The 15,280-nt window shown below is 45.6% G+C and overlaps 2 protein-coding genes across 2 annotated transcripts in view; one reads left to right on the forward strand and one right to left on the reverse strand.

Annotated features, from left to right (window-relative positions):
- UPK1B (uroplakin 1B) overlaps window positions 1–15,280 on the forward strand; it is a 100,911-nt gene that overhangs the window by 36,687 nt on the left and 48,944 nt on the right. The window lies entirely within an intron of this gene.
- ARHGAP31 (Rho GTPase activating protein 31) overlaps window positions 1–15,280 on the reverse strand; it is a 77,763-nt gene that overhangs the window by 5,887 nt on the left and 56,596 nt on the right. The window contains exons 4-9 of the mRNA XM_075000351.1: window positions 9,953–10,035; window positions 9,145–9,252; window positions 6,482–6,627; window positions 4,397–4,595; window positions 2,344–2,468; window positions 405–464 (exon numbers count right to left, since the gene is read on the reverse strand). Of these exons, the coding sequence (XP_074856452.1) occupies window positions 405–464; window positions 2,344–2,468; window positions 4,397–4,595; window positions 6,482–6,627; window positions 9,145–9,252; window positions 9,953–10,035 (721 nt within the window). The remainder of the gene's footprint in view (window positions 1–404; window positions 465–2,343; window positions 2,469–4,396; window positions 4,596–6,481; window positions 6,628–9,144; window positions 9,253–9,952; window positions 10,036–15,280) is intronic.

The following is a 15,280-nucleotide window of genomic DNA, read 5'->3' on the forward strand; positions in this document are numbered from 1 at the left end:
TTGCCAATCAGCCGTGCCTAGGCCATGCTAGCTGATTGCACGAGCCAGGCACTGCCTCATCCTGCTTCCAGAAGCCTTCCTACACATAGGGTTCTCATGCCCACTGGAACAATGCAGCCCATTGTACTGGTAGCAGATAATCCACACACGCGCATATATGTGAGCCCAGATGCAGATGCCGATGTACCGGCATACAGACTGGGGGAGAGGAGTGCTTACACGCTGGAATGGTCATGCAGGGACATGTCTCAGCATCCAGTGGAAGCACATAAGACCATGCAGTACTCAGAGAAAAGTATACACAAAACACCTGCCAAGACACATGCACACATTTGTGAGAGCTGAGAGCTCGCAGGCCTGTCCCGTAGCTTGGCAGCCCAAGGTGCAGGCTGTCAGGGTCTCACCTTCTACAGGCAGGGAGCACAGTGAGTCCATGCTTTTAGCTGGTCGAATAGTTGCCTTTTCTGCGGAAAATTAAATTTAGAAATATACATCAGATCCTCTCAGTTTACTGCCTAACTAGAGAATTATTATGAATAGAGAACAGCATAGTTAAAGGCAACAGGAAGACCCCAGAGGTGGGCTAATACAATAAAAAGGCATTTAGCATCCCACTATTAACAAGAAACAGGCTGATCGCACTTAGTGCCCTATTTAGCAAAAAGCTGGGCCTAGAAAGAACCCCAATAGTCCTATATTTAGAGACAGGCCAGGCCTGAAAATGAGCACACCAGCTCAGGTCCTTGACTGGTTTGAGATGGCAGCATGTGGAAAGCATTCCTCATCAGAGAGGCAGGATGGTCTTGAGCTTGAAACAGAGAGCTATTCTAAGGCCAGGTCTACACTAGACCTTAAAGACAATTGTGAACACACAATTTCAGCTCAGGCAATTATGTAGCTGGAATCCACTTATCTACGATCAACTTAACCTGGCCGTCCTCACTGAGGGAGGTCACAGGGAGAAACTTTCCTGTCAACCTCCCTTACGCCTCTCGAGACTGAGGAGTACAGGGGCTGACTCTCAAGCCCTGACAGTTTGATTTCACATGTCCCCACGAGGCACGCGAAATCGAATCCCGGAAGATCAACCCTAAGAGTTGTCACAAGCTTCCTCTGTGACCGGGGCCTGCATCTGCAAATCACACCGGATAGGTGTGACTGCAGGTAGGCAAGCATGCTACCAGAGGTGAGCCAGAACCTAACAGTTTGGAACAGGATCCAAACTCTCTCAAAATACAAGGGGGATTTTGACCCCAAACTCTAATTAATATGCAGTATCAGCCAGACAAGAGGTAGCCAGTGCTGCCAGCTCAGGTGAGTTTTTTGATACTTTCATGTTGAGTTTTTTCATAAAGACCCAGCTCCTAGATTAATGAGATTTAATGAGACTCAATCCTATCTTTTTAAAAAAGGAAAGATAAAGTATCTTCCAGCCATGGCAACTACAGAGAAAGCTTGAACAAAGAAATCCTAACGGCTCCAAAAATGATCAGCTAAATTAAAAGAACCTCTGATTTTTTTAATGTCCTGATTTTTAAACCAAATTCTCTTTTTTCCCCTTGGGGATGGGGGTGGGAGGAGGGTTGCCTGACCCATGATTTTTGAAGCCCTGGGCTTGGCGATACTAGCTATGCTCCCAAGAAGTACAGCAATTATTAAATTTCAACATAGGAGAATCTAGTGTTTGGGACACTGAACATTAGGAAAAACATCTTTCTACCTGTAAGCTCTCCAAAGGTGACCTTACCAAAATACCAAGAGACAGTGAAAATGGGAACTCATGATGCCAGTGTAAACAAATACACTTTGGTTCTTTAATGCCCTGTAGGCATAAAATAGTCTCTAATTCAGAATCACACAGAGTGTATTAACTAATGGCACATGGCCAATTTATGAGGGATAATACCTCCAGGAGTGCAGATCCCTCTAAACCCAAGTCCAGGGTGTTACATGTATCCAAGCTATCAAACAAAATAGTTAAGGCCCATATCCTCTGTGGTATTAAGACTCCTGAGCCTAAAAAAGCTTTGCAGAACTGGGGCTTAGTACTGAGTACCTCCAAGGCCCAGGCTGGGGTGCTTGGGAATGAAGCATATTCACCCCTACAATGCAGTGGGTTGGCATTGCCTGGTTTTGACTGCCTGTCATGGCCATGCTCAAGTGAAAGGCCACTGATGCAAGAGGCCAACTATGTGACTCCTCCTCCCCCCACAGCCCTAGAAGCCTAATCTGACTTTTGCCCCCAATCTGAGTTTCTGCAGCAAGGACATCACCAGGCTAGGTACTGTAGCACTGTCACTTGGGATAGGAGTGATTAGTGGCTGAAAGAGGAAATTAACTTACCAGAGAGTTTCTGCCCTCTCACAAACACACTCCCATTTCGACTCAGTTTTGACTTTGAATCTGATCCAGACTTGCCCAGGTTAAATATTGACTTCCATTTCTTGGATTTGGTGGAAAATTTTCTCCTGGAAGAGAAGATGAACAGGAGATTAGTACCAAGTACCTGTCACCAACCCCTAGTCCTGGTATGTCACAGAAACTTTCTGTCTCCCCTACTCCCCTCAGCTTCTGGTCATCCGCTAGTCTCTCTCCAGCTCGCTTTTTAAATTTTGGGTTTTGCAAGGCAAACATTATAATAACCTTGCAGCAGAGGTTTATAAAGGGTCCCCGGTAAGTTAGGCCCCCAAACCCAAGACTTTCACTAGAGGGGTTGCTTACTCCCTTCCACCCCTTTGAAAAGCTCAGGGTAAAATGACAGAAGCTCCACATCTCATGCATATTGTCCTTTGTATACATCATCATATGTATCTTTGTCTTCATCTGCTTGCATCACTCTGTTCAGATAGCATTAGCCTGGTTTTTCTCCCTTCCCACACTCCCACCTTCCTGGGTGCAAGAACCTTCTCTGCTGCTCCTGTTATCAGACACCATCTCCCTGCACCTCACCCTCAACAATCCTTTTTGTCTATCAGTTTAGTACAGAGCAGAGGATGTTAGAGGTACAGAGTCCTCTCTTGTGGCCCATTCTCCTGAGAGGGTGAGGAAAGGGACACACTACAGGAATGTAGGGAATCCTATTCGGGGAGTGGGCTGCCTCTGTACCACTTCTTTGTGGTGGATAGTCCTTTGCTAAAACTACATGAACTATGCAGATACATCACTGTTAACGTTCCTTACAGGTCACTAGCTTAGCAAATCTCCAATGTCCATAATCTATTTAGGTTAAATTAATGCTCTCTAGCTATATCTACCTGACAACTGTAACAAGCTCACATGATTCCACACTTCTCAGAACCTGTACCCTCTTGTAAGTATCTTTTAGGCTACACCTACACTACTGGAAGCGTTGGCACACAGGTTATGGGTAATACATGCTTCAGTGAAAGGCAGGCTGCGTCCACACGGTGGTGCATCATTACACAATGAAAGGTTCTAGTAGGAAAGAGGCCATGGGAAAAGGCTTCAGCAGCTTCCTGCTCTCTCCCCGCCTCAGTCTTTCCTTCTCTCACCATCTATGCTGCTATTTACACCAATGCTCGCAGGACATGCAGGGTGTGTACTCTACACATTGCCACAAGTAGTATGCAGTGTAGACATACTCTTAGTGGTGCAGCAGCAATGATATTTGCATGAACGAACACGGTGATTTATATGGTACAATTAGGCAGATGGCCAGGCTGCACTTCAGAAAAAACCACCAGCAGGTGGCGCTCTTACAACAGCTGTTGCCAAGATCCGACATTCAACCAGGTTGGGCAGATGGAAACCAAGACAGGCGCTTCCCAGCAGAGGCCTCTCTGGTTCTGTGCTGAGGAAGGGAGGGGAGTGGCAGGGTCACATATTCAGTGCTTGCAAGCGGAGACTGATGTCTTCTCCTTGGAGAGGGGGGTACAGTAATCCCGATGGTGGTGGTATTAACGAGTGGGAAAGTGATCACAAGAGGAGGTGGAGGAGGAGGAGGAGAATTCTGCCCGTCTGTCCCATAACATTTCAAATGACTAAAGTCACTGCCATGGCTGGTCACCACCAATCCCTGTGAAGACATCCCAGCTGCAGGAGCCAGGCCCAGCACTTGGGTGTGTGTCACACTCACCCCCTGCCTTCCTGCCCAACTTACCCCAAAGCATCATGCTCTCCGTCCATGTGCTCCCCTGCAGCCAGGGAGCATGCCCAAGGTGGCTGAGTTTTCCATGGAACAGCCGAAAGCACTGCCCTCCCTAGCTCTGCCTCAGCCAACAGGGTGCACAGCTTCGGACACCACTAAAGGCAGGGCACGTTCTACTTCCATCAGAACGGGAGGTTTGTTGGGGGGGAATCAAAGTGGGACAGATTTGCCAAAACCATGATCATGGGGAGGTGTCACTTTGCATTTCAGCTTCCTCTGGGCACGTACTTGCCATCCGGTAGGTCGACGACAGTGTGGAAGAAGGACCCAGTGACTGGGACAATTTCAGGCAGGCTGTTCTCTCTCCTTTCCTTACGGGCAGGGTGGCAGGCTGACAGACTCCGCGCCTGAGCTTCTTCCAGGCTCACCAGTTTCATAGGAAGGGAGGTAGAGGGCAGTGTCAGACTCTTGACAATGGGCACAGTCTCTGAAAAGGAAAAAAGAAGATTCCAGCCCTGAAGAGAGGTGTTTTCTCATGTGTTTTCTCCACAGGGTCTCTCTCTGCAGAGGGGAAAAGCACTTGCACAGGGATGCACATGTCTGATGAGTCCCCTGTCTCCACAGCAGTCTTCTTGATCAGACTGCAGTGCCTCTCAGCAAGGCTCCACGTCCTATTGGCTGCTGCTGAAGTCTCAGTATGAAAGATGTGTTCCTTCAAAACACATAGATACCAATTCCCCTGAACTTTGGGGAAATTCAGATCCAAATCCCAACTTTGCGCCTGGCCCTTGTCTCTACTCAATAGTCCTTCTCCCTGTTTGTTTGTTTTGGGGTGGGGGGAGAGAGGGGTTGTTTTGAACAGTAACATTTTTTCCTTCATAATGAATTCTAGCACTGGCAGAAGGACAGCCTGGGAAAGCAAAGACCTCTGCTTATGAAGGTAATAGCAAGACCAGATTCCTCCACACTATTTCACCAATTGGCCAACCTTCTCTCAGAGCAGGATGGATGCTCAGGCTCTACAGTTTAGTAGGTTCTTGGGCTTTCTGCTGAACAAAGGGATTGTTCAGTGCCATTGCTGGTGGGCTCTGTGATATGGGAACTTACCCAATAAGAACCAGAACAAGACAATGAATTTATTCCTCACAGGTCCCCACAGAGTTATTAGAAGGCAACAATTTTCAGTCACTAACAAAACAGGCCAGTTTTGAACCGGTAACCTGGGGAACAAAGGCACTGCAACATGTCACCAACACTTTATGGTGGCAAGTCACTGCTCCATCATGACACTTGTGCCAGTTTGAAATAATCCTGCAGCAGAATTTGTCACTCTGTGGGATCTAATCTCTTCCATGGGAGAACAGAATGCCATTGGCATTGAGTTAGCACTGGAAGAGCAGAGTGTCAGAAGGTCAGGGCTGGGGCCCTGCGCAGGTGGTTTCCAGCAGCAGACATGAAGGGGGCATTACAGGTTAGGGTTAGCGAGTTCTGGCAGAGCTGAGTGTGGAAAGGTTGCATGGCCACTAGCCACACCCTGTCGCTAGGTAAAATGGTAAGGAAGGGAGGGACTTTCGGGCAAAAATTCCCCTAAAGCTCAAATAAAAAGTGAAAAGAATTAAAAATATTATAAGTTTGCCATTTTTGAGGTTACATGAGACTAATCAGAACCAAGAACTCCCATTAAAAGCACTTTCTCTAAAATGCTGCCTCCGGGTAACACGAGCAGTATTTCCCAACTCTGCTGAATTCCAGGACAAACCCTTAGTTTATGAAATAATCCCCCCAGTTATAAAGCCACAAATCCTTAGACATGCGATCCAAATGTCATGCAAAATGCACACTGTAGTTTTGGCCACATCTTTTGATGACAGGAGAGGCTAGGATTCAACAAGGAGAGGGAAGAGAAGGCTGACGAAAGAGATGAGCACAAGGGTGTGAAGACCTATAATTGGAGAAGGCTTGACATTCTCAGGAGAAAAGCTCAGGCTGTTGGTGGGAAGACTGAGGGTTCTAGGTGTGGCAGACAAGAGTTTAGTTGCGTGGCTGTGGGAAAGACTAGGGTGGGTTGGGCTAACAACGGAAGATCCCTGGGAAAGGTTAGTCTTGGAACTGACACTAACATCACGCGGGTGAGAAGGGTGTGGAGGAATGGTGTCAGGATCAGCACAGGCATTTGTGAAAATGTTTAGGGTGAGTTAACGCTTTTGTGGGGGATGATCGGGGATGTTGAGGAGAAGGATACGAGGTGTTGGTAAGAAGTAAGAGGTTGTGGTTGTGGTCCTCATGAGATGCATCTATGAGAAAGGAAAGTCTGGGGTGTTGGTGGGAGGGCATGTGGCTAGCGTTAGCATATGCGGCCAGGGAGTCAGTTACCATCATTCTCCATGGAGCTGGTTGTCCTGTTGTTGTTGAAGATCTGGTCCACGTGGTTCAAGATAAACTCAATCACCAACTGCTGGACTCGCACCTCCAGGAAGGCTGCATCCCCATTACAGCCAACAGCCTCGATCTCCTTCGACCTGTTCCACAGGGGGGAGCATCCATAAAAACAATAAAATCCTGCATCCCAAGATAGAGCACGTGTGGGAGACATTCCCCAGTGAGTCACTGATAGAACTTTCCCTGGCACAGCAGGAATGTCCTGGAAGAGGAATTTTTTACTCACTCTTGTTCTGAATCTTGCTCTTTTTCCTCCTCCTGACCTTTACTCTCTTTTCCTTCCCATTCTTTCCTTATTCTTCCCCCATGTCCTCTCTCACCTCCCGCTCTTTCCTTCTGTGTTGCTTTCTCCATTTCCTCTCTCCCCTTTCTATTTTCACAAGTGTTATTCCACAAAGGTTTTTCCTTTTATTTCCACCCTTCTAGTCACATATTATTGTCCTTTTCTTGCCTTCTCTCTGTTTTCTGTCTCTGTTAGACGCTAAATCAGAACACCAGACCCAACATCTCATCAGACTTTGGATTCAGATCCAAACTTTGTGGTTTGAGCTTATCTCAGTAAGATGGATCTGAGGCCAAAGCATGAGAACTGAACCGCATCAAATCTCAGGGAAAAGCAGTTCCGAGCAACATCATGTATCCAGCTTTGCTTTTTCCTGCTGTTTTTTATGACTCTCTCTCTGTTCCTGACCCTTCCTTCACATCCCCCAGCACTCTTGCTTTCTCACTCGCTCAGCAGAGAAACTTTCCTTATCTTGACATGCCAAAGTGTTTCTGAAGAAAACATCTCTGGGCAATGGATCCTTTGTAAAGTTAATGAGTGGTTTGTCAGATAACAGTTTGGGGCATTGCCAAAGGGATAACCATGTAAGGTGATTGCAGTTGCACCTCCTGCCTCTTTCTTGTCCTCCCGGAGGACTTGCATTACAAAGAAAAGAGACTTCAGGTCATTTGAAAAGGAGGACGGAATCTGGAATGGAAATGTCTGAGGAGTAAATGTCCACTTTGCAATGTTCAATAGTTTTAACATTTGATCAGATCACAGGACTGGCTCTCAGCAGAGATTTTCAAGCACGGTAAATTACAAAAAACAGTCTGTTGATCTTGTGATACTAGTAAATGTCCTCTTGCAGCTATCTTAAGACCTTCAAATTCATTTCACTTGTAACCAAAATGGATTTGGCTTAGACTCAAGTCTTGAATAGCACTCATCACCATCTCTTCCCTAGTCACTCATTGCTCTGAGCCATCAAATTTCACCACTAATATTTTGAAAACAGTTGCTCCAATCTCATAGTGATGAAGAAACTCCTTATTTTTAAAGGGACACTGTCAAAAACAGTTCTGTTTTTAGAAATCCATTGATTTCCTTCCCTGAGTATTATTAGTACACCCCAAGTTATTCAACTTGAGAGACTATTTTAAATCATATTTACTTTTTATTATTATTTATGCTATTTATTTCTTTACATTTTTCTCTGTGGGATCAGTCTGTGCCTGGGCCAGCCTCGGCTTATTGTCAGGCCAGTCTCACTCTCACGTTAGTCTTGAGAGCATTCTATGCCAAACTAAACTAAACTAAACTAAAATAAAATAAAATAAAGTAAAAATTCTGCACCAAAAATGAAATATTCTGCACACAATATTTTAAAATTCCTCAAATTTTACTGTCAAAAGGCCAGTTTCAGTTATTTTGGAAATTTATTTCAAAATATCTGTCTTCAAGTATGTCACGTAGCACTTTAAAGACTAAGAAAATAATTTATTAGGTGATGAGCTTTCATGGGACACACCCACTGCTTCAGATCACAGCCTTATCAGAACAGACTCAAGGCTATAATCTGAAGAAGTGGGTCTGTCCCACAAAAGGTCATCACCTAATAGATTATTTTGTTAGTCTTTAACGTGCTCCGTGACTGCTGTTTTGTTTTGGTACAATACAGGCTAACCCAGCTATCTCTCTGTCACTGTCATCAAGTATGGCTGTAACAACACAGACCCACACGGGAGTAAACAGTTAAAGATACTCCTATGATAACCTAGTTCCTATTTCTCTGCCTCCTTGTCCCATCCTCCCCTGAGCCCCCAACCCCTCAAGCCCAGCCAGGAAGCCCAGACACCCATAATCCTTCCTCCTACCCCAAGCCCAGCTGTGTCCCCCAGCCAATACACAGGATCCCCTCCCTCTCAGAACCCATGTGCAGGGTTGCTGTAACCCAGTCACCAACTTTCCCTCCATTCTCAGAGCCCAGAAATCCAGAGGGCAAAAAAGCTTGCTGCTTGGTCCCAGGTTTGCATGGTATTTCCTGCTAGCCACCCTCTCCTTACCCCAGGGCATGCTGAGAACCACAGCTGCCAGCAGCCCTCTCCCTCCCTCACCCTCTGCCACGTCCAGTAGCCTCTGGTGGTGGATAGCAGCACTGCAGCCCATTTCTAGGGAAGAAAGGAAATTCTGTGCACACAATATTAATTTCTGCAAAATTCTGTATTACACAGTGGCACAGAATTCTCCCTACCCCCTCCTGGACTATCCGCTGCTCCAGCAGCAGCTCAGCAGTGCTGCCTTATGAAAACAAGTGAAGAGGGCCTTACTGTACCTGAGCAGATTAGGGGCCCACACCAGGGCCAGGTTCCTTGTGTGCATGTTGGTCATGTTGCTGAAGGAGGCCAGGTGAGTCAGATGCCTGATCAGGTATTCCAATGTCCTGCAAACATTTGGTAGGAATAAAGAAAAAGGCTTCAGCTCCTGCACACACAGTCAAGTCTCCCATTAGCTGCTAGACCCAGAGATTACAGCAGTCTGCCATGTAAGACCTGCTAAGGGAATTTTTCTTTAGCTCAAGAGGTTTCAGTGCTGATGGTGCTAGTTTCAATGACTGTCATCTGTTCCTCCCAGACTGACATGAGAGGCACCGCAGATGAAAACCAGAGCAGTGATATGTGATGTCAGGGTTTATGAGCAGCGGCACAGAATGCTGTGGATGTTGTTACTGGGGCTGGTTTGCTGTGAATCTGAGAAGGACGGATAGTAGAAAGCACAGGGCTACTGACGCATATGATGGTTGTGGATGCTAAGATCTCATTGCATGCCTAAGTGTATGTATTTAATTGACTTCTTCCCAGCACTTGGACAGCTGTGCACAGCTGGCTCAGTGTGATATGACATCTGGGCAGGAGAGCCAGGTTGACAGAAGGCGGAACAGTCTGGTTGCTTTCTCAGACATATAAAGCAATGAGGTATTTAATTTTATTTAAAGGACAGGTGAATTGTACCTCCTGAATTCAGTGGCAATGAATGAACCTACCTGTCACCACCTCCCCAAAGCTGAAGTTTTTTCAGGGAATAGTTCTCATGGCTACGAGCCACCATACGGATTCCCACTGCCTCCATAGCTGAATTCATACCTGTAATGTGATGGCGGAAGCTCCTGGATGACATTTTGGATACGGGACAACTGCTCCTCTTCTGGGCAGCAAGATACTGCCTCCTGCAATCAGAGAGAAAATAGTCCATCTAATTGATGAAGTTAGAGCAGGAACAGGCAAAACATAGCCCACCAAACTTTTGGGTCCAGACTGCCAAAGTCTAGCAGGACTCTCAGGCCAGCTCCTAGCTGCCGTGGCCCCATGCGGCCAGCGTTCTGAGCACCCTATGGGGGTCAGGGGTATCCACGCACTGCCCCTGCCCCAGAACAATCTTTGCAGCTCCCACAGGCTGAAAATCAGCCAATAGCAGCTGTAAAGGCAGTGAAAAGTGTGCAGAAAAGTGCTGCCTGTGACCACTCACCAAATTCTTACAGTGCCCTCTCCCTCGTCGAAAATTATTGGGCACCCAATTTAGAAGGGAGAGAGAGAGAGACATACAGAGGCCTGGCAGATGTCAGAGGGAGAATTTTCTCATTACATTACTGAGCTATAAGTAGGAAGTCCTGCCACTGACTTTCTGTGGGACCTGAAGCAAGTCACTTCACCTCCTTGTAAGGATAACGATACTTACCTCATTTCATTGTGGGGCATAGAGACTGCGGCTACAGTACGAGATAAAATCAAATTTAAAGGAGTTAGCTCAATATTAAAACATCACTGTCTTCACTGTAAGTACCATTAGCTCTGAGTAGTGAGCCCTCATACCAATAACAAAATGTCGATATTACCAGGTGGGTATAACGTCAATTTCAAATTTCGAATAAAGGCTAGTGGGGAAGCACCATGTCTTCAATTCAAATTGATTGGCCTCCAGAAGTGTCCTGTATGTATCCCACAAAGCTACCTGGTGACCCTCCATGTATGGCCGCTTCGTTCTCTGTTGCTCTGCACCCAGGTGCGCAGGAAGAAGGTCACAGGAAGGACGCGAATTTTTGATTGAATTAGAATTAGGATTCTGCAGCACCCAGGCCTGCAAATATAAGGGTCCAGACACGCAGCTGATGGAACCGGGATGGGGGTGGACAGGGCTGGTAGCATAGATGCCCACCACTATGCCAACGTCTGCAGAGGATGCACGTCACAGGGAACACAGGTGGGTTTGGGGGGAGGGATAAATTCTGTTACTGGGACCTCTGAATTCTGGAGCAGTGCTTTGCAGCCTGGGATTCTAACATGAAACACCCACAAGTAACTGGGGCTAAGGCACTGTGGGATCAGTACCCACAATGCATTGCTCACGCTGTCAAACTTGCATGGGGCAGTGGGGATGCTGAAACTTGTCATGGAAAAATGTTAGGCTGAATTTCAAGAAGGTTTGTGGACACAAATTCGAATTCATAAGAACAAGGTTAAAAAAATTGAATTTACTAAAGATCAGTTTTATCTCATAGTGTAGACGTAGCCTTAGTATCCTTAAGTTCAAGGCTGAAAGTCTGGGCCTTACTTCATTAAAACCTTTAATATCTTCAATTGGGAGATATTTCCTTTTTCTTCTTTTTGACTTCCCTTCCTTTACAACCAACTTATTTTTGAAAATGTATTCCCCTCCCCCTGCCACCCACAATGACTATGTGAAAAATAGAAATGAAAAAAGAGGAAATATTGAGAGAGATGGAGATTGGAGGTGTGGAAGAAATAAAAGGAAAAGATGGAGAAATTGTAAATAATAAATGAAAAATATTGCATTTAAAATAAGTCTGAAAAAATAAAAAAATTGGCCCTTTTTAAACCCTGGACATTAAAATAGCTTGGGGTTTATGAGTATGAAAAGCTAATGAACCTAAAAATAAAAACAAGCTTTATTATCTGCTGTATGTGCATACAACAACTGAGGCTCATGCAATGATGTGGGTTTTAGCTACACAGATGATAGAGCTCTAGAAATATGACACCAGCAGAGTAACATCTACATGAGCTGTCAGAGTGGAGCAGAGATAAACCTGAGGCTATGCATGTATGTGCAATGTGAAGGATAAGATAGTGATGGTTCCCTTTCAGTGGGGGCAGCTTATGGCTAGCGTTTGGCCAGCTTTGGGCTTTGTTACCTGTTTTTACCCACACCCATACACTTACATGCACAGTCTCCCTCATGCAGTCCCCTCCACCGCTCCCTCACCCCCTGCACCACTGCATACACCAGGGCTCCCTGCATCCAGGTCACTTTCCCCACCTGCGCTGTGAGGCATCAGCAGTTGCTGCTCTCATACCATCTCCCTATGCAGCCCAGGCACAGAAAGTGAATTAGAAGTTTTGTGCACCCAGGTCAGTTCCCCCATATGGGGGCAGCAGGAAAATGCAGGGTTTAGCAGTGAAGGGGTGCAGGAGGGGGAACAGGCCTGTCCGTGTCTGTGCTGCCATCCGCCTGTCTCCACCCTGGGTGTGAGCAGCACCGTCCCTACAAAAAGTCAGACGGCAGCGGGTAGATGGTGTTGGGTGGAGGAGCCATGCTAGGCCATGAGGGGGGAGAACATGCCTGTGAGTCAGGGTGCATTTTCACAGCTCCCCTGGCTTCACTCTTTCTCCACACAAGTTGCGGGGGGGCATACTCTGGCCAGCAGCCCAAGAGGATCTCTCTGTGGGGTAGGCAAGTGGGCAGGCTAGCATGGAGCAATCTGGTGTCTGTGCAGGTTTTATCCAGGGACTGTGCCCCCTTGACACACTGAGGTCAATGGTGCAACATTTTATAATCCTGCGCAGGGCCCCATAGATGCTAAGGATAGCTCTGACTCCACAGACATGAAGCATAACTAATCCTAAAATTTTTGTGGGAGATCTCCAGGACATTGGTACCGACCAAAGACAACCGATATTTGGGTGCAAATTTGAAACATTAGCCTTCAGCTGGATTGCACAGCAGCAAATCAGTACAGATTTTGTCTCATACATTTTGTTTCTCGACTCTAGCAAAAGAAGCTGAAACATTCAGCAAGAAAAGGCTGATTCGTGCGTTGTCATGACTGACTCATGCCCAGCACCCATACTACTGAGCCAACTGAGCTAGAAACCCATTGCCTGGCTACAAAACCAAGGACTGTCTTCAAAGTGTGGGATTATAAACTCAGAACATCAAGAAGCAGAAAATAGCTGGAACAGCCATGTGCTTTTATTTAAATGCACTGTTTTCAAATGTAGCGTTGATTGCTGATTGTTTCACTTCTCACCTTGTGATTGGGAAGAGAAATACTGAAGACAGGGAGTTTCAGATACAGATACACAATCAAGGACATTGACTGCAGCAAGCATGCTCAGCTACCCCCCTGTTCATCCTACCCTCCGTCTAGCCGGTGGAGTAAATCTCGGGGCAAAATAAGTCATGTGGCCCTCTGTTGTTGACCTAAGTTGATGGAGCTATCAGTCCATTTATAAGAGTGTTAGAAAGAGTCAGACAGGGTCACCAGCTCACTCAGAACCACAGTTCATGACTGGCTTACAAGACACTGAAGGCCCAGAACAGAAGGGAGTGCCACATTGAAAAGGTGAATATTTAGCAATGCCATGGCTGGTTGACTGAGCATATAAACTTGTATCAGAGAGGTAGCCATGTTAGTCTGTAGCTTCAAGAACAACAAGAAGTCTTGTGGCACCTTATAGACTAACAGATATTTTGGAGCATGAGCTGTCGTTGGCAAAGACCCACTTCATCAGATGCTTCATCAGATGCATTTTTTGCCCATGAAAGCTTATGCTCCAAAATACCTGTTAGTCTATAAGGTGCCACAAGACACATAAACTTGATACCACCAACAGTAAAAGGTTAATCCCTCTCTGGTCATGAGGAATTTGCCTATCCCAAGACACTGGTGTCTGAATCACTTTGGCCACTCAAAGCTGTGCCCCTCCCTCCGCAGACACAGTGCTGAGTGAGGCAGACGGTGGGATTAACAAGCATCCTAAATCCTGCTCTCACATCCCTGCTGTTCAGACACAGCTGCATCCATCCCACATTCAACCCGATTCCCCATCTGGTGGTTTTCACTGGATTTTGGAAAACAGAATCCCCAAGGGGAAAAAAAAAAAGGACTAAATATTTTTAGCTAAATGGATTACCCATTGTAGGTAGCAATAGACAGTTATGCAGCCCATACTTAAGGCTGCCCAACGGCTCCCATTATCAAAACTAGACCTGCACGAATAATAGATTTTTTTCAGTGTTCTTACAATTCTGACTTTTTTTTAATTGTTAGGATAGGTCAACCTGAAGCCAATATTCTTCAAAATGTTTAGAAAAGCAAAATGTTGGAAAAAATTGTTTTGGGGTAAAGAAAGTATTTCATGTGACCTCAAGCAAAACATTTTGCTTTGACTGAGAGTGTCTTTCCATATTTTAATTTAAAAATACAGAAAGTGCAATGGATATTTCCAAATATAAAAATCACAGAGCTAAAAAAATGAAACATTTTTGATTTTTTTATTATTGTTTTACTAAATCAATTTGGCAAAACCAACACAAATTCACAAAATGTTACGTCACCCCAATCTTGCATTTTTTGCCCAAAAAAAAGTTTGGCTAAACAATTTCACACAGCCGTAATAAGAGCTTGTTTTCAGCCACTTTTAAGTTTGCCAAATCTTAATCATCCCAGACCCCCATCCTGTCCACTCCTTTTCCCCCATCTCCTTTTTTCCTACCCTGCAGATCTTGCACCTCATCAACCTTTTCCTCCTTCTTGTCCTCCTGCCTGAGCCAGCAGCAAAACCACCTTCCACCTTGCACTCAGTTCCTGTGTTTGGTATGACAGTTGTTCCTGGGCAGCCAGGAGCAGTAACTGCAGGCAAAGTCCTGTTCAGCACCTGTAGCCCTCACTTGAAGCATGCTTAATGCAGGTGTAATCTTTGGGGAATTTAGCTGCCAAAATCTAACAAGTCTCTAGTAAGCAAATGCAAACTGAGCTTGTTCAAAGGCTTAAAGCTTAGCCAACTTGTACATATTTTCCAGGCGAAAACAAAAGACTATTCTGTTCTATATAAATTCATATAGCACAGTATCTGCTATTCCTGACACCAGGGTAACCCTCCTCCCAAACCTCTTGTACCTGCTCCTAAGCTTGTGGGGAGGAGGGAGAGAGGGCACCAGAATTCCTCAATGAAAATGAAACAGTCCTAAGAGTTTTGAACATGGATAATACCATGTATTTTTCCCTAACACTGTTCTGAGAAAAGGCTGAACCATTTTATCTGAAAGCTTCCAAAATCATTCAATCAGAGGCAGCTAGCCAGTTTTATAGTGGACAGCATAAGGCTGCAGGTGTTGCCATTTGCACTGCCAATAATAAAATGTTATCTATCACCAAAGTCACCAGGACTTTT

Source organism: Carettochelys insculpta, chromosome 1 (assembly GCF_033958435.1).
Source record: "Carettochelys insculpta isolate YL-2023 chromosome 1, ASM3395843v1, whole genome shotgun sequence".
NCBI lineage: Eukaryota > Metazoa > Chordata > Testudines > Carettochelyidae > Carettochelys > Carettochelys insculpta.